This window comes from Pecten maximus, chromosome 10 (assembly GCF_902652985.1).
Source record: "Pecten maximus chromosome 10, xPecMax1.1, whole genome shotgun sequence".
NCBI classification, from domain to species: domain Eukaryota; kingdom Metazoa; phylum Mollusca; class Bivalvia; order Pectinida; family Pectinidae; genus Pecten; species Pecten maximus.
In genome coordinates this window covers 15,940,213-15,959,757 of record NC_047024.1, presented here as the reverse complement: position 1 = coordinate 15,959,757, position 19,545 = coordinate 15,940,213, and the positions used below count along the sequence as shown (strand labels likewise).

Genomic DNA, 19,545 nt, shown 5'->3' with positions numbered 1-19,545 from the left:
ACATTTTTTAAACTCTGGTACTCTGGAATACCCGGAAAACCCGTTATATCGGGAAGGCGAACCCGGAAAACCCGCAATGTCAGAATGGCGAGTCCAGACCGTCTCTCGAACGATCGGGGATTCCATCCACGAACGCTTGTGTGTCCGTCGTGTCATTTTAATCGAACTGATTCACTGAATTAAAATAAAAAGACAATGACAAAATTAATTTAAAAAATACTTTTATTACGTGTCTTGAGTATATTTATACAGGTTTTTATAGTTTACATCATTGTAATACACAGACGTCATACGTTACACATTTATACTATGATATTATTTAATGAGAAATGTTCACCTCTTCTCTCAAAGACAGCTTGGTATTCCACTGTCAAGGTCGGCCCCAACGTCAAGGTCACTATATTGGCCCTCTCAATGTCAAGGTATCAATATTAGCCCTCCCAATGTCAAGGCCGGAGTTCATCCTTTCGTTTAAAGATTTAAGTTCTGGAAAAATAAATGAATTGTAACTGAAAAAGGTCTCAGTATCATTTATATTACTATGTCAATCATCACTGCGCCATTGAAGAGTTCTTTTTTTAAGAACGTGAAACTACATGTAGTGATGTGAAATAAGATTCAAGTATTTCTGGCTAGGCGATTAAGTGCCGTAGATCGTGAGTTCGAGGCCCAGTCAGGACACGAGTCATGAAATTGTCGTCATTTGTATTACTATGTTATATATATATAACCTTAATATTTATGATAGATTATAGATAGTATTGTCTTCTTTGCGAAAAGTATATGAACGTATATACAACCCTTTGTTTATACTTATCTAGAGTAAACAAATGTTCCCGTAAAACAATATACATTTATGTTCCTATCCTGCCAGTTTAGGATATATTTTATATCATTTATTGAGTCTGATAAAAATGTTGTGACGGTATAATTCACGGCGCCATAAGTTGCAAGGATTTCTTTTTTATTGTTGTCTGTTCCCGGTATAAAACCCAGAACAAGAAGTGGTGGTTTAGCTAGATATCTATAATTTATTCGACTTATATTGGCGACATCAGGAAGTCTGACACATAAGTACTCGGTATTACTATATATAGATACAAGTATGTAGTAAATATAAAGTTTATGGTATCCGTTACCCATATATATATATACCGTTAATACGCTCGTTTATAAATGGAGATTGATCAGCTGATTTTTATATACAGTAGTATATCATAAATGTTTAAACAAGATATTCCATAATGTGAGTGAAAAATACTTGAAAAAAAAATCAACGAAAGTAAAACAGCATTCTCTCGTTATAAATACTAAGGTTCATGTGAACTGGATTGTCCGTCTCAAGAAAACGCCACGGTTATTGTGACGTCATAATAATGAGAAAATGCCAGGGTTATTGTTACGTCATAAGTAACAATTACTATATATATATATTGTATATGATTTGTCGTGCGAAAACGTGTTTTGGATTTCGTCCTTTGTGCGTAGACGACATAGTTCTTGTTTTAACATGATATAAATACTTAGATATACGTGTATCTGTAATAGTTTAAAGAATATATATGTAAGAGATTTTAGCAGGGAAATATGATCTCTATGACGTCACTTCTACTATAACGTCATAATTCTATCAGCCAAACCATGTCATTCCTTTGAACATATTCTAAAATATTGAATGATGAAAACGCCATAATTTAATATACGTACAGCATGCTTGTATGATATTACGATTATTCAGTTCCTAAAGAACATGAAAAATGATACAAAAAAGTATCAACGTCACCAACTCTTTCTCGGTTAGTATCGATTTAGACACATCATTAAAAGTCAGTATTACATGTATATAGTACCACGATAACTGTGCCATACATATAAGTTCATTCCGAATTTAAAGCTTTGAAAACATAATCGCAAAAATGTAACTTCACAAAAGGAAATAGTTAGGGGCGATAACTCTTAGATACAGAATATGACAAGACTTGCATAGAAAATTTGTCAACAATCTCATATTTCGAACGATGAGAAAATGATGAACTTCAGTGATTAGTACAACGAAACATGATATATATCTGTGGTATTGACTTGGCTAGAATATGTCTATAAACGTCTGTCGACGACGTAACGGGCAAAACAATTTACAATCTCATATTCATTGATATTTAAATTGATTAGATACTTTAACATTATACAATCATTAAATATAAAATAACAATATAATTTAGATTAACGTAATATTTCAGAGAAATGTACCTAGTTTTTCTATCATATAGATGAAGTTTTTTTTATAACAAAAGTAAACAAATTGTCACCGCGCTATAAATGAAGGTAAGTACTTGTTAGCTTATCAAAATAAAAATAAAACTCTAACGTAAAACACAGACAGATCACAAATCAACATGATGTAAAACGTTAAAGTCGATTAGAGCTAAATATCTACATAAATATTGATGTTTTTTGAACGGCTGGCAATATAAGTAAAAAGTCTTTTTCGGTCATTTGTCTTTATGTTCAAACTTTCGGACTAAATAGAAAGTAAAATATTATGAACTGAAAATAAACCCCTAGAACTGATATACGTGGTGTATATATAACCACGTGTATATAATTTTACTTACTATGTAAGTTTTAACATATACATGGGACGTAGTCTCTCTACCTTTAAAATGGGTCAGATGTCAATTATTTTGGGGAAAAACACCTGTTAAAGAAGTGTCATGAAAAATAATGTTTATAATAAATAAATAAAAAGATGGATCATTTTCATCATTAAGTATAATATTCTAATTTGAATCCGAGAATACCTTGTCCTTCATAAATAGACTTGCTTATGCCTGATATTTGTTGTGTGTAATATAGAAATGCTTTATCCGATCTAATTTGTACTAGGGTATGCATTATCTATAGGAAATGCACGTGTTTCTGAGGCAAATGACGTCAACGTTTCTTTTTGATGCATGTGTTAAAATCTCGAGATCTACCTCTTATAAATGACTACAATATATTATATTAGATTCGTCTCCAAGTGATGACGTTTGGTCATCGCACAATTCGATGTCTGCTTCGTCTACAACATATCCGGAATATCGCCCGGACACTTTATTGTTATTCGATGCACTATTGTCTTCTCCAAGTCCTTCCTCCGTTTCAAAAATATATTTTCTCACATCATCCAGATCGTCCGACTCATCCGACTCGTCTGCTGCTAAATGAGTCACGTGACCGTTTCCTTTAATCAGTGAATTTGAATGATCATGTGTTGAGTAGCTGCCATCTTGAAGGTTATATGATTCACTGACGGACATGCGCTTTAAGGATTTTTGCATTCCCGACATCCACAGACGACCACTGGACTTGCTAATTCGCTGCCTGCCAAGCACCATGTCATTTGTGTGTTCTATACCGCGTATTCTGACGTCATTACCCTCCTCCTCGTCATCGTCTGACGTCACACTATCGTCTCTGACGACATTTCCGTTTCGAGCTGTAACTTTCATTGTAAACATCTTCACCGTTCTAGCACTTAGCTGCGCCTGAAAAATAACACAAATGTGAGTTATAAATAACCCAAAAGCGAGTTATAAATAACACAAATCGGAGTCGATGTTTTGGACTTACGTGGTGAATTTGCTGTCATCGAGTCTATGTTTTGGACTACTTACGTGGTGAGTGAGTTTGGTGCCGTTGTGACGATGTTTTGGACTACTTATGTGGTGATTGGGTTTGGTGCCGTTGAGTCTATGTTTTGGACTACTTATGTGGTAATTGAGTTTGGTGCCGTTGTGTCGATGTTTGGACTACTTACGTGGTTAGTGAGTTTGGTGCCGTTGAGTCTATGTTTTGGACTACTTATGTGGTGATTGAGTTTGGTGCCGTTGTGTCGATGTTTGGACTACTTACGTGGTTAGTGAGTTTGGTGCCGTTGAGTCTATGTTTTGGACTAATTACGTTGTGGGTTTGGTGCCATTGTGTCGATGTGATGGACTACTTGCGTGGTGATTGAGTTTGGTGCCGTTGAGTCTATGTTTTGGACTAATTACGTTGTGGGTTTGGTGCCATTGTGTCGATGTTTTGGACTTCTTGAGTTTAGTGCTGTTGTGTCGATGTTTTGGACTACTTACGTGGTGATTGAGTTTGGTGCCGTTGCGTTTATGTTTTAAACTTCTTGAGTTTAGTGCTGTTGTGTCGATGTTTTGGACTACTTACGTGGTTATTGAGTTTAGTGCCGTTGAGTCTATGTTTTGGACTACTTACGTGGTTTTTGAGTTTAGTGCCATTGAGTCTATGTTTTGGACTACTTATGTGGTGATTGAGTTTAGTGCCGTTGTGTCGATGTTTGGACTACTTACGTGGTGATTGAGTTTGGTGTCATTGTGTCGATGTTTTGGACTACTTACGTGGTGAGTGAGTTTGGTGCCGTTGAGTCGATGTTTTTGATGGTACAAGACGATTGAGTCGAGGTAGGGATATGGCTGATTATCCATGTAATACAGGTTGTCCTCGAAATTTACTCGATGGTGCTCAACATAATCGCTCGATCTGAAAAACAAAACCGGCTTATAATGAGAGATAAACAAAAGTACATGTGACGATGTACACTCACTAATTCTTTCGAAGCTAATTTCTAATTATACCTATTACTGAATAATAAATTGTTAATTAGACATCATACAATTATAACTTCTTTCAAATAAAAAAGTAAAAACGTTTTATTATTTGTTCCCGTTGTACAATCCGTCTCTCTTGATAAGGAAGAATTCAATTACACAGTGTTATGAAAACGCCATCGACTTAAATGGCATGCAATACCTTGTTCTCGGTTAATATATTTTTCTCATGTTGATAAATCCACATATCAACCTCAATATTATGTATACATGTGTTAACCTAGGTGTAGCTAGGGAACTCGGTACATGTTGAAATGTGTGTCTATCAGAGGTCAAAGGTTTATTGGAGTACGTGACCTTGAATTTAATTACATTTATTGTATTTATTGACCGAGTACATAATCTATGTGATATTGACGAAGAACGTGATCTTAAAATAGAAACACTAACCCATGTCATATCATAGCTATCAATTTATATACACTTGTATAGTACATTGGTGAGGAGGTAGAAATTCCATAGATACCAGTTACATAATTATATAATTTCATATCAGCAATTACTCAGCACACCAAAAGAATCCATTTCAATAAGTGGACATTTGGACTAGTAAATCAGAGAAACGTTCATAAAATGGTAAATAGGTAGGGTTCTCCACCTTTGACCTTACACCGTTTGACCAATTCAAGTTTGAACAAAATTGATCTAACTGCATGACTGCATGAGATATAAGTACAGATTAACTTTATGTATCACACATGACCTTGGTGAAGTGTGTGACCTTGGATTAGACCATGACTTTGAATTGTCTATAAACTGTTGATACCACACGATGCCATGACCTGGGTGTAGAACATGAACTAGCCTTATAAGCTATATATAAACAAACATGACCTTGATGTAAATATGACCTTGAACTATGTATTACCTATATATAATATATAATAATATATGACCTTCAAGTAGATATGACCTTGTGTATAACATGACCTTTGATTATTCATTAACGACAGATCTCACACATGACCTTGATGTAAATATGACCTTGAACTATGTATTACCTATATATAATATATAATAATATATGACCTTCAAGTAGATATGACCTTGTGTATAACATGACCTTTGATTATTCATTAACGACAGATCTCACACATGACCTTGATGTAAATATGACCTTGAACTATGTATTACCTATATATAATCACACATGACCTTAATGTAGAATATGACCTTGTGTATAACATGACCTTGAATTATTCATTAACGACAGATCTCACACATGACCTTGGTGTATAACATGACCTTGAAATAATTACCTCAAGGACAGGTATAGTCTGTCGGTATCATGATCCCGGTATAATAGGTAGGTCCCAGTAGCTTCTCCCTGCAGTACACCCTCCGCGTCCTCCTTACTGAATACGATTACGGTGCTTCTACAACAAAATCAGAGAATCCTTAGGCCTATTGATTAGTTTTAGTTTCTAAAAGTTATGCATGGACTCACTTTTTCCTATCCAGTCAAGTCTAAATCGATCATTTTCACGCCACTGTCAACTCATGGCGTACGTATTACCATGACGGAGAAAAGAGGAGGGCGTCGTAAAAAGATAAAAAGATAAATAATCATTAATGTGTATGTAAAACTGTGTCTTTGCTTATGTTTAAAAATATCTTGGTGTGTTAAATTCGTTATTAAAATTCAAAGCATACACACAGCGTTTAGAAGATAAGCTCGTGACATAAGTGTTTCTGTACGTTTTGATGATAGACTTGTACCGCGCGCGCTACCCAGTCCTAGTACGGCGGTCCCGATAATCAATTTCGTTTATTTTGAATAAATTGTTTATGCAATGTACCTGTTTTGCACTGGCTTTAAATCACAGCAATTTTCTCTTACTGACACGTACAGATATATAAATCTTAATTCTATTTAAATTCACTTGGCCAACCTTAGTTTGAAATGGAACACTATAAACTGGAAATGGAACCCTTCCCGCCTCGCCGTAATAATAAACATACAAGAATGTTGATATTCCCGGCAATTTGGCGAGGGAGGAAATTTCTAGAGATGCCGATGTCTGTCAAGTGATTTGTCAAAACACTCCCTGAAATACGGTCGCAATTTCACACACAGTTATGAGAACGGGAGGGTCGTTCTGATTCATGTGTGAAGCAAATTTTCTTTCTTGTAATCAAAGAACAAAGACACAAAATGGAGATACCGATCGATAATAGTTTTTAAAAATATGCATATTAAAATATTCTGGGCCTTATACTCAATCTCAAGTAGAACTAAGGTCCGAACTACTCTTATCTTACGACTATACGTACACAGGGGTGCCTTAGATTTATGATCGCTGATTACAGAGAGACATATAGGGTATATATACGTCCCGACAAGTAATATTCAGACAATATGTATACCACTGACCACTTGTCAGGGCTATAAACGCTCGCGATATCGTAGATATAGCTGGTACGAGATCGAAAATTGTTTACTTTACAAACCTGTCATTAAATTAAAACTGGAAATTTTAAACTTTCTTCGTGAAGAAAGAATTCAATTTCATGACTGTACATGTAGAAAACTTATTAACTGGCCGGTAAGTTGTTCATGGTAGGGAAAAGCATATACAGCTGTAATTCTATGTAAGTGACCTGTTTATACTATTTTCTATACTATTGCATGTACCTGATATATTTCATTATTATCTAAAACCCAGAGATGATTTTACATTTCAACAACCAGAAATTTCACTCCTCTCCTTCTGCCTATAACAGTCTTAATTCTTAAATTATGCAGTTGTAAGATCAAACACTTATATTTCGATGCAACGTTCAATAATGATACTTCGGCCAATACCGTCAAGTCTCGGATTCCGATCTTTGACGGAACAGGCCGAGACGCGAAATATGTGTTGTCAAGGTGATAACAGTCGTGATCTTGATGGCAAAAGAAACATTAAGTAGTGTCCTGTAAATAATAAACATAGACGTAGTGAAAGAAAAACCATAAACCAACCAGTAAAACGTAAACCATAAATTACACCAGGAAAAAAGTAAATCATAAATTATACCAGAAAAAAAGTAACCCATAATAAAATAAAATGTTCTGTGACCGCAGTTAACGTTAAAGTACTGAAACCTGTACGTAAGTGTTGTTAATTTGGTAGACAGGTATAACATCTAGAATCAAACTAAATGTACTTTAGTGAAAATAAAGTATCTAAACTGAAAATGACCAACCGTTCCCATTTTCATTTTTTAAAGTATCTTATATAATAAAAATATCAGCCGGCCTCTCTCGTTTCACTTTTTTTATTTAAATTTATTAGCTCAGATTAAATAGCGTTGACGAAAAATTTCACGAGAAGCTATAACCAAACGGACCAGTGGTGTTGGCCGGTCCCAGGAGACGCCAGCCGGGTTTGTCAGATATTTAACGTTATTTAACTTGTGTACATATAGATTACATATTCTTTAAAACCCATTGATTTATTGATTACTGGAGTAACTATCAACTATCGAGGTATGCCAGGCAGCCAGTCGCGTTCTAGGTATTTAATACCATATCGCAGTGTCACAATACTGTTTTCGAACGATTTTCTAGTTATCACAAATCTGACCTAGATTTTGAATATTGCAATCAAAACGGGCGAAGTTTGTTTGCTTGAGGTTTCTGTGTCTTTGTAACCGATAGTGTAGATAATATAACGGCATTATCCATAACACATTAGCTAGCTCACAGTTTGAATGATTAATGGGTATAACCTGCCGCTGCTGTAGACTTAAGCAAGTCTATCAAATACCGTAGATTATTCAAAGGGCAGCTAACTCCAAAAATACCTAGCCCCTGTTTCATCAACATTCATAAACTACGGTAAAATTCATTACCTTAAAATTATTTTCCAAATGAAAGCATTATTGAATTAATATTGGGGTTTGGGTGATCTTACGTAGTTTAAAATTTTAAGTTATGTTTGTCTATTAACAGGTATGGTGAATAAGGATAAATTAAGGATGAATGCGTCCTTTTGACAGATGACGTATTCAGGGTTTCCATCGGAGTAACTCGAATCTACACGACGGTTATGTTTTGATGATGTTCATTTGGATCTTCTTCCGTTTTTTTTTTTTTTGGGGGGGGTGGGGGGGGGGTGGGTTAACTTCTGGTACAATTCAGACGTCTTTTCTGTGTCCAAAGACTTCAGAGATTTTATTGGTACGCTCAGACACGTGAAAATGTGTAACGTTAGGACAAAAAAAAATTACAAGTTGGACACGGAATCACAGGAAGGCCCGTGATCTGAGCTTCCTTAGAAACTCTAAGTTACTGTTACGGGTATACAGGAATCGAACCACTCTCCTCGGCCCCTCAACTGATGTCCGAGGCTCTAACGACTGAGCTTTCGTTTAAGAGAAATCTGTGTAGAAAAATCACAATAACGGTCAATTCTTAAATGAAAAATGATAAAGAAGTTGAATTGGATCTGGATTGGCTCCTGACCCGGAGAATCCCAGAAGATGTTTGTTAGCAACCCGCGGCTTTCGGTAGGATTGGCACCCCGGGTGTCTAAATAAACCCGACATTTCTCTAAAATAGCATTGATTCCAAGGAAAAGCGATCCTTAGGTGTTACCTATATATCTAGAGCTCTTATCGGTTATACTTGGTAAATGATCATATTGATTTTGATGGATATGTAGCATAAACAAAACGACACGAAAGCTAATTTATCTAGATCAAAAAGCCGATTGTGGATAACTCATACAACCCAACAGTGTTTACAAAATGTCAGATTGTTTGAAACAAAATACAGAAGATCTGTGACCGATCGGTACTAAACAACCAGATCACTCGAGACTCGCTCTCCCGGGTTCTCAATACGACAATGGGAGCACACGGGGATGTTTTTCATCATATTAACTGAAATTACTTTGATAAAAATGTTTAAACAGAGATAGAACGTTGTGTTTGAAGTTTTTTTTTAAAAATCCGATATTGAAAATTGTATTAATTATTGAAGCATGGGGCCACGGCACAACCCCATTTATTGCTTTTGAGATTTCTTTCGATTCCTCAGTCGTATCCAAGGTATTAACACTTTAGTTCCTTAGCATCACTGACGAATCCTATATGGACGAAACAGCTTCATGACGTCCCTAACATTACTGATGAGTCCTAGAAGGACGAAACAGTCGTATGATGTCTCTAACATCACTGACGAGTCCTAGTAGAACGAAAGCGAAACAGCTGTATGATGTCCCTTGCATTACGGAGGAGTCCTAGAAGGACAAACAGCTGTGTGATGTCTCTAACGTCATGGACGAGTCCTGGAAGGATGCAACAGCTCTATGGTGTCCCTAACATCCCTGACGAGTCTTAGAAGGACGAAACAGCTTCATGACGTCCCTAACATCACTGATGAGTGCCAGAAGGACAAAACGACCGTATGATGTTTCTAGCATCACTGAGGAGTCCTAGATGGACGAAACAGTTGTGTGATGTTTCTAACATCACTGATGAGTCCTAGATAGATGAAACAGCCGTATGATACAGTTTAATTCGTTTTGGTTCTACTTTATCTATTTAATGGTAATACTATAAAATCCCGCGTGTCTTTGTACTATCCATCGATTGAGATGCGTGAACTCCTCCGACCTGCTGAATTAATCTGCCGAAGTAACAGCAGTTATTATATCTCATATCGGAAGCCCATAGATTGCCATTATGTACAAAATTCATAACACCTTGAAAAGTCACGTGTTTAGTTTTCGCTGGCATGAGATCCGCCATATTGAAATATGTGGTTTCTAATGAATACCACGTGATCACTCTCCATGATACGTTTGTAGCACCGGAATCATTCTGGACGGTCCGGAATTTTATACCCACGGGGAATGACAACTTCCGGTCCCGAAACACTAGATTAACAGACGCTTCATACTCGGCTCATTTTATTTTATATCTAATATACACGGACAGTACGGACGGTAAGTATACATTTATAGAGTTAGATGTTCATTTTGATGTAAATGAAGATACAGTTCGGCCAGGGCTGGATCCGAAGTACAGCTGCAAATACAAGTATTACCACAACAAATAACGATCGAATGTATGAGGTAAACACTGCGTGTAAAGGGCGTAAACTATTTATCGATTTGAGCGTCAATAATCCCGAACCACCTGGTGAGGTTTATTGATGGAGACATGTACAATACTCTACTCTGCGTGAAATCCCCCTCCACACTCACATCCACACCCACACTCACACTCCCACCCACACTCACATCCACCACACCCACATCCACACCAACATCCACACTCACATCCACACCCACACTCACATCCACACTCACATCCACACCCACACTCACACTCACACCCACATTCACACCCACACTCACATTCACACCCACATTCACACCCAAACCAATATTAACACCAACACCCACACCCACACCCACATCCACACCCACACCAACACCCACACTCACACTCACACCCACACCCACACCAACATTCACAGCCACACCCTCACCCACACCCACACCCACACCCACACCAACATTCACAGCCACACCCACACCCACGCCCACACCCATACCAACATTCACAGCCACAGCCACAGCCACACCCACACCCACACCCACACCAACATTCACAGCCACAGCCACAGCCACACCCACACCCACACCCACACCAACATTCACAGCCACACCCACACCCACGCCCACACCCACACCAACATTCACAGCCACACCCACACCCACGCCCACACCCATACCAACATTCACAGCCACAGCCACACCCACACCCACACCCACACCAACATTCACAGCCACAGCCACACCCACACCCACACCAACATTCACAGCCACACCCACACCCACACCCACACCAACATTCACAGCCACACCCACACCCACACCCACATCCACACCAACATCCACACCCACACCCACACCCACACCAACACCCACACCCACACCAACACTCACACCCACACCCACACCCACACCAACACCCACACCCACACCCACACCAACACCCACACCCACACCCACACCCACACCAACATTCACAGCCACACCCACACCCACACCCACACCCACACCAACACTCACACCCACACCCACACCCACACCCACACCCACACTCCTCTGACAACACGTTCACCTTTGGTGTAAGAGCAGTGTGACCAGCCGTGTGTCAGTCACGAAATGGCGAACATTGACAAAGATTCCTGAATCATACATTTGTACAACAACGAACCTTTTGTTGTAGAGAAATGAACCAATCAATGGATGTTACGCCATTCACGGCAAATTAAGAAAGTCTATCTAAGATTGCGGGATGAGGGTGGGGATGGGGTGGGGTGGGGGTGGGGAGGGAGGTGGAGGTTGGGGGGGGGGGGGGGGGTCGGAGGTTGGGAGGGGGAGTCGGAGGGGGGAGAGGGGGTAGCCTTGGATGTTGTGGGATATGGGTATATTAAGGTTATCAATGAGGCTGGAGTGAGGCACAACGAGGAGTGAGTTGACAGGCGAAGTAATATGAAGGAAGGAATGGATGACAGACGATGTAAGTGTACTATCGCGCAGTGTTGGATCACATGAATGAAGAAAGTGGAAGTGTTTCATGAGAAGTAAGGTGTGTTCGGTTTGAAGGCAAGTGACGTCCATGGTCATCAAGCTAGACTATGAGGAACTAAATTACATGGAACATGTTTAATATTATAACCGGAACTGCTATAAATATATCATCAACTGTTTCCCTAGATATGCTAACTTTACCTGGGGCTATCCTTGGTCCTTTGGTTGATCGTAACCTGCTTGCTGATTCCAAATCCCATGCGAAACCATATTATTTCAAAATCACCAATTTAAGCGCAACTTCCTTTGTGATGCACGATGTAATTTGACTGATGCACAAAAACAAAGCAAGCCTCCTTGTAGTTCGGTCACTGGCCTATAGCTCCAAAATAATCCCGATTTCCTTTAACACTTTGATTCTCTACCTTGAATTTTCAGCTGTTGTAGAGTTTCTGTATTCCAGATATATTCTACTTGTGACACATGATCACGTGATCGGTCAACACGTTTATATGCTTCCGTAACAATACACAATCTTTATAATTCCGTTTTTTTGTCATTAAGAAAATCCGATAGGTTCATTATATGGTATAAGCTGGTAGCTTACAGTACGCCCTAGCACGCCACTATCTACACTAAATATACCTATATCATTCACCGAATCCGATTGATTTAAAATCCCAATACCCACGTGACCGTTATACACTTAATTTCAATATCATCAAACGTTGGTATAGGTATGACATTCCACACGAGATTCGGCCAATCTTACTTAACCACAGAAATACCCAGGATAGCACTGGACGACTTCCAACAGAGATGTCACTAGAATCTACAACACACGGTAGCGAATCGAACGCGCCCGATATGTCCAAATCGAGCTCTTCTAGGGCGTGGCCCGTCCTCGTCGAGTTGTAGACGTACGTATCAATGCTAAAAAATCACAGAGAAAACGTTTCGTATGCTGTTCTATAATGGAGATATAGCCATCTTTAAAACCAAGCTGTTACACTGTTTTACAGGGAAAAAATCGATACATTCTCGTTTGCTGTGAACAGGTAACGCCACATATGGATAGACAGCCAGGGTCCGTCCACGGCGCCGTAGCCAGGAGGTAGAAGTCAAGACGAGCTCTATCAATAATTTAACACGCGCAAAAATTTGCCCGTGGGAAACCCCCTCCCTTTACAAGGGCTGGACTTCGGATATCAATCCGCCATTGTTTTACCTGATCAGGCACGGATATCAATTATTCACTCGCACGTAATGATGTAGTGCATTTGCACAGGTGTGTTAGAATTAGGGTTAGAAAACCAACCATTTGTACAGGTGTGTAGACTTCGAGATAGAAAACTAACCATTTGTACAGGTGTGTCAGACTTCGAGATAGAAATCAACCATTTGTATTAGGTGTGTAGACTTCGAGATAGAAAACCAACCATTTGTACAGGTGTGTCAGACCTCGAGGAATAAAACCAACCATTTGTACAGGTGTGTCAGACCTCGAGGTATAAAACCAACCATTTGTACAGGTGTGTCAGACCTCGAGGTATAAAACCAACCATTTGTATTAGGTGTGTCAATACTTTATTTACTATAGAAATAGAAGAGGGCTCTATAGGAATCGTATTCGTAAATAATTATTTCCAGTTCGATTCCTATAGAGTAAAATTAGTTAATGTTTAAAAAGGACGTGCGTTTCCCTTCAAAAGTTTAAGGATTGAATTTAGTTTATAAGGTCTATATACGATAGGGGATCATGACTTAGTCACGACACTTTCTAGGAAAAAACTTATTTAATGGATCATGAGGGTAACAAGAAACATAATCAATAAATCAATCAATAAAAACTTAACGACATCAACTCCGTTTTTTACTATTTGTGTCTTGTTGCGTTCATTGGGCAATAACAACACTGTAGTTGACCGAGTGGTGTAATGGGAACGGCGGTAAAAACTAGAGGTTGGCCGAGTGGTGTAATGGGAACGAGGGTAAAAACTGGAGGTTGACCGAGTGGTGTAATGGGAACGAGGGTAAAAACTGGAGGTTGACCGAGTGGTGTAATGGGAACGAGGGTAAAAACTGGAGAACGACCGAGTTATGTAATGGGAACGAGGGTAAAAACTGGAGGTTGACCGAGTGGTGTAATGGGAACGAGGGTAAAAACTGGAGAACGACCGAGTGATGTATCGATAACAGCGGTAAATTCCTGATATATGAAATTCTTCTCAGTATCAGACACGGGGGAAATCCGTCGTCATCTTCGCTATCCAAGGATTAATTTCATATCAGAATTTCGTATATTGAAGCTAGTCAATACGAACTCTTGGTTAGCGATGATGTTCCGAAGTGAGCTCTGCTATTATTTTGTCATCATTTCATTTTTCGGCATAGCCGTTTAATTTTCTTTTGGCCCCGGATATGACGCGACAGGTGGCGTTACTGGTCAAGATGAAGTATGTGATTGGTCAATGTAGCGGTAAATGCAAAATGCAGAAATGCAGTTAAAGACGTAACAAAATTAAGATTGAATGCAAGCTGAATAAGTGGCTGTATCTATTCAAATGACTCATTAATAAAATCATATTCCTGATTCAAATGCTGTCTTATTATCACCAAAAATTATTCAAACTAATATAATTTTGTTATCCGTGCTGAAACTGCGCATTTATTAATTAGTTCGTTAATTTATTTCACCAGCAGTTTTAAATTATAACCACCAGCATTAAAACTGTGCCATTTATCTTTTTCGGCATAGCCGTCTAATTTTGTTTTGGCCCCGGATATGACGCGACAGGTGGCGTTTCTGTCAAGATGAAGCACGTGATTGGTCAATGTAGCGGTCAATGCAAAATGCAGATATACAGTTTAAAACGAAACAAAGTTAAAGGGACCTCCGGTAAACCAATATTTATTTTGTATTTTCTATCATATTATTGGGTATATCTTTTAAAAAAATAACCTACTGAACAATAACCATTCGAATTTGATGATGTATGTACATAAAAACATTAATTATCAATTATTAAAAGGTTATCACTCTGAATATGCAAATTTTGTGACATATACGATAAACGCATGCGCACAACAAACTAAAACACATGGAAACAAAAATGGCTTCCATTGTGAATCGACTGCGGTTGGAAACGATAACAGCTTCCGCAATGAAGAGAATAATAGGGAAATGGGTCAAACACAATCCTAGAATTAAACTTGGGAAGCAGTACAATAGATTGTAACAGTTCAAACATGAAAACAGCAGTAATACGGACGCCGCTCGTATTCTGCTTGATTGTTTGATAGTAGGTCATGACAATCTCGGTAGGCCAGTATTTACACAAACTCTGTAATATTAACACAAACTCTGTTATAGTTCCACAAGCTCGGTAATATTTACACAGTCTGTACCAGTACTGAACAGTGTTTACACTTATTAGTCCCCTGCCGTTTGAAAAACGGGGGGACTATAGGTTTACCCTCCGTCCGTCCGTCCGTCCGTCCGTCCGTCCGTCCGTCTGTCTGTCTGTCTGTCTGTCTGTCTGTCTGTCACGCAATAGTTGTCCGGACAACTCCTTCTAAAGTACTGCTCCGATTTTAATGAAACTTGGTATACATGATCAGTATAACATGTAGTTGTGAATCCCACATTTTTTTTTTCCGAAAAACTAATTTTCAAAATGGCCGCCGACTTCTCAATGGTTGAGACTTGTCCGGACAACTCCTCCTCAAGTACTACTCCGATTTTAACGAAACTTGGTATACATGATCAGTATAACATGTAGTTGTGCATCCCACATTTTTTTTTTCAAAAATTCATTTTTCAAAATGGCTGCCGGTTTCTCATTGGTTGAGGCTTGTCCGGACAACTCCTCCTAAAGTACAACTCCGATTTTAACGAAACTTGGTATACATGGTCAGTATAACATGTAGCTGTGCATCCCACTTTTTTTTTTTTAAATTCGTTTTTCAAAATGGATGCTGGCTTCTCATTGGTTGAGGCTTGTCCGGACAACTCCTCCTAAAGTACTACTTCGATTTTAACGAAACTTGGTATACATGATCAGTATAACATGTAGTTGTGCATCCCATATTTTTTTTTTCGAAAAACTAATTTTCAAAATGGCCGCCGACTTCTCATTGGTTAAGACTTGTCCGGACAACTCCTCCTCAAGTACAACTCCGATTTTAACGAAACTTGGTATACATGATCAGTATAACATGTAGTTGTGCATCCCACATTTTCTTTTTCGAAAAACCAATTTTCAAAATGGCCGCCGACTTCTCATTGGTTGAGACTTGTCCGGGCAACTCTTTCTAAAGTACTACTCCGATTTTAATGAAACTTGGTATACATGATCAGTATAACATGTAGTTGTGCATCCCACATTTTTTTTTCAAAAATTCATTTTTCAAAATGGCTGCCGGTTTCTCATTGGTTGAGGCTTGTCCGGACAACTCCTCCTAAAGTACAACTCCGATTTTAACGAAACCTGGTATACATGGTCAGTATAACATGTAGCTGTGCATCCCACTTTTTTTTTTTAAATTCGTTTTTCAAAATGGATGCTGGCTTCTCATTGGTTGAGGCTTGTCCGGACAACTCCTCCTAAAGTACTACTTCGATTTTAACGAAACTTGGTATACATGATCAGTATAACATGTAGTTGTGCATCCCACATTTTTTTTTCCGAAAAACTAATTTTCAAAATGGCCGCCGACTTCTCATTGGTCGAGACTTGTCCGGACAACTCCTCCTCAAGTACTACTCCGATTTTAACGAAACTTGGTATACATGATCAGTATAACATGTAGTTGTGCATCCCACATTTTCTTTTTCGAAAAACTAATTTTCAAAATGGCCGCCGACTTCTCAATGGTTGAGACTTGTCCGGACAACTCCTCCTCAAGTACTACTCCGATTTTAACGAAACTTGGTATACATGATCAGTATAACATGTAGTTGTGCATCCCACATTTTTTTTTTCAAAAATTCATTTTTTAAAATGGCTGCCGGTTTCTCATTGGTTGAGGCTTGTCCGGACAACTCCTCCTAAAGTACAACTCCGATTTTAACGAAACTTGGTATACATGGTCAGTATAACATGTAGCTGTGCATCCCACTTTTTTTTTTAAATTCGTTTTTCAAAATGGATGCTGGCTTCTCATTGGTTGAGGCTTGTCCGGACAACTCCTCCTAAAGTACTACTTCGATTTTAACGAAACTTGGTATACATGATCAGTATAACATGTAGTTGTGCATCCCACATTTTTTTTTTCGAAAAACTAATTTTCAAAATGGCCGCCGACTTCTCATTGGTTGAGACTTGTCCGGACAACTCCTCCTCAAGTACAACTCCGATTTTAACGAAACTTGGTATACATGATCAGTATAACATGTAGTTGTGCATCCCACATTTTCTTTTTCGAAAAACCAATTTTCAAAATGGCCGCCGACTTCTCATTGGTTGAGACTTGTCCGGGCAACTCTTTCTAAAGTACTACTCCGATTTTAATGAAACTTGGTATACATGATCAGTATAACATGTAGTTGTGCATCCCACATTTTTTTTTTCAAAAATTCATTTTTCAAAATGGCTGCCGGTTTCTCATTGGTTGAGGCTTGTCCGGACAACTCCTCCTAAAGTACAACTCCGATTTTAACGAAACTTGGTATACATGGTCAGTATAACATGTAGCTGTGCATCCCACTTTTTTTTTTAAATTCGTTTTTCAAAATGGATGCTGGCTTCTCATTGGTTGAGGCTTGTCCGGACAACTCCTCCTAAAGTGCTACTTCGATTTTAACGAAACTTGGTATACATGATCAGTATAACATGTAGTTGTGCATCCCACATTTTTTTTTCCGAAAAACTAATTTTCAAAATGGCCGCCGACTTCTCATTGGTCGAGACTTGTCCGGACAACTCCTCCTCAAGTACTACTCCGATTTTAACGAAACTTGGTATACATGATCAGTATAACATGTAGTTGTGCATCCCACATTTTCTTTTTCGAAAAACCAATTTTCAAAATGGCCGCCGACTTCTCATTGGTTGAGACTTGTCCGGGCAACTCCTTCTAAAGTACTACTCCGATTTTAATGAAACTTGGTATACATGATCAGTATAACATGTAGTTGTGCATCCCACATTTTTTTTTTCAAAAATTCATTTTTCAAAATGGCTGCCGGTTTCTCATTGGTTGAGGCTTGTCCGGACAACTCCTCCTAAAGTACAACTCCGATTTTAACGAAACTTGGTATACATGGTCAGTATAACATGTAGCTGTGCATCCCACATTTTTTTTTCAAAAATTCATTTTTCAAAATGGATGCTGGCTTCTCATTGGTTGAGGCTTGTCCGGACAACTCCTCCTAAAGTACTACTCCGATTTTAACGAAACTTGGTATACATGATCAGTATAACATGTAGTTGTGCATCCTACATTTTGTTTTCCAAAAAAACAATTTTCAAAATGGCCGCCGACTTCTCATTGGTTGAGGCGTGTCCGGACAATCCTAAAGTACTACTCCGATTTTAATGAAACTTGGTATACGTGATCAGTATAACACGTATAGCTTAAAAAATGGAAAATAAATAGTTGCACTCATGGTTCAGGCAGGGGACTTTGTATTGCTGTTGCAATACTATCCATCCTTGTTTACACATAAATATGTGTGCCGTAATATATACAGAACGTGTTAGTTAACATTTAAACCACTGTATAATATCGTTATCCAACTAACCCAGACGGAATATAGATATCGCCTTGTAAACTATCGTCTGTTTGTGTTGCCACGATTTCAAAAAAGTCACGTAATAATTTAAAAATAATTTCCGCGCTAAATTAAGAGGGGGATTCCCAACTAAAGCGAGTGGTCAAGCTGGACATAGGGATTGACTGTGAACATTGGGACAGCACAGAAACATAACTGGAAAGGAACAAAACGCGTACATTCAGTGAAAATTGCAACGTTTATCGTGATGTCCCTTTTAAATTGAATGCAAGCTGAATAAGTGGATGCATCTATTCAAATGACACATTTTCAGTCCTATTATCACCAAAAATGATTCAAACTGATATAATTTTGTTATCCGTGCTGAAACTGCGTATTTATTAATTAAAATGCAGTTCATTAATTTATTTCACCAGTAGTTTTACATTATAACCACCAGCATTAAAACTGTGCCATTTATCTTTTTTAAAGATATTTCTTGTTATTAGTAATCTTCCACGAGTTATTTCCCTTCCACCGTCTTGTTGTAAACGTCTTCCGATAACGTCCACAGGGAGATGAGAATGTGTTTCAGTCTAGGTGTATTTGGCCATGCCGATTACAGATTATA

General features: G+C 38.4%; 1 protein-coding gene across 1 annotated transcript; it reads right to left on the bottom strand.

Moving 5' to 3' along the window:
• Positions 1 to 204: 204 nt before the first annotated feature.
• LOC117336065 lies at positions 205 to 13,235 on the bottom strand. Its single transcript, XM_033896427.1, has 4 exons — positions 12,401 to 13,235; positions 5,924 to 6,040; positions 4,395 to 4,536; positions 205 to 3,530 (listed from the first exon to the last, which is right to left on the bottom strand). The coding sequence occupies exons 1-4, from the start codon at positions 12,457 to 12,459 to the stop codon at positions 2,982 to 2,984; spliced, it is 867 nt and encodes a 288-aa protein (XP_033752318.1). The 5' UTR covers positions 12,460 to 13,235; the 3' UTR covers positions 205 to 2,981.
• Between the last annotated feature and the right edge of the window lie 6,310 nt (positions 13,236 to 19,545).

Coding starts and splice junctions, on each gene's coding strand:
- LOC117336065 (XM_033896427.1), bottom strand. CDS start 12,459: ATGGGATTTGGAATCAGCAAGCAGGTTACGATCAACCAAAGGACCAAG. Junction 4,537..5,923: donor AGACTATACCTGTCCTTGAG/GTAATTATTTCA, acceptor TTTGTTTTTCAG/ATCGAGCGATTATGTTGAGC. Junction 3,531..4,394: donor GCACCAAACTCACTCACCAC/GTAAGTAGTCCA, acceptor GTTATTTTTCAG/GCGCAGCTAAGTGCTAGAAC.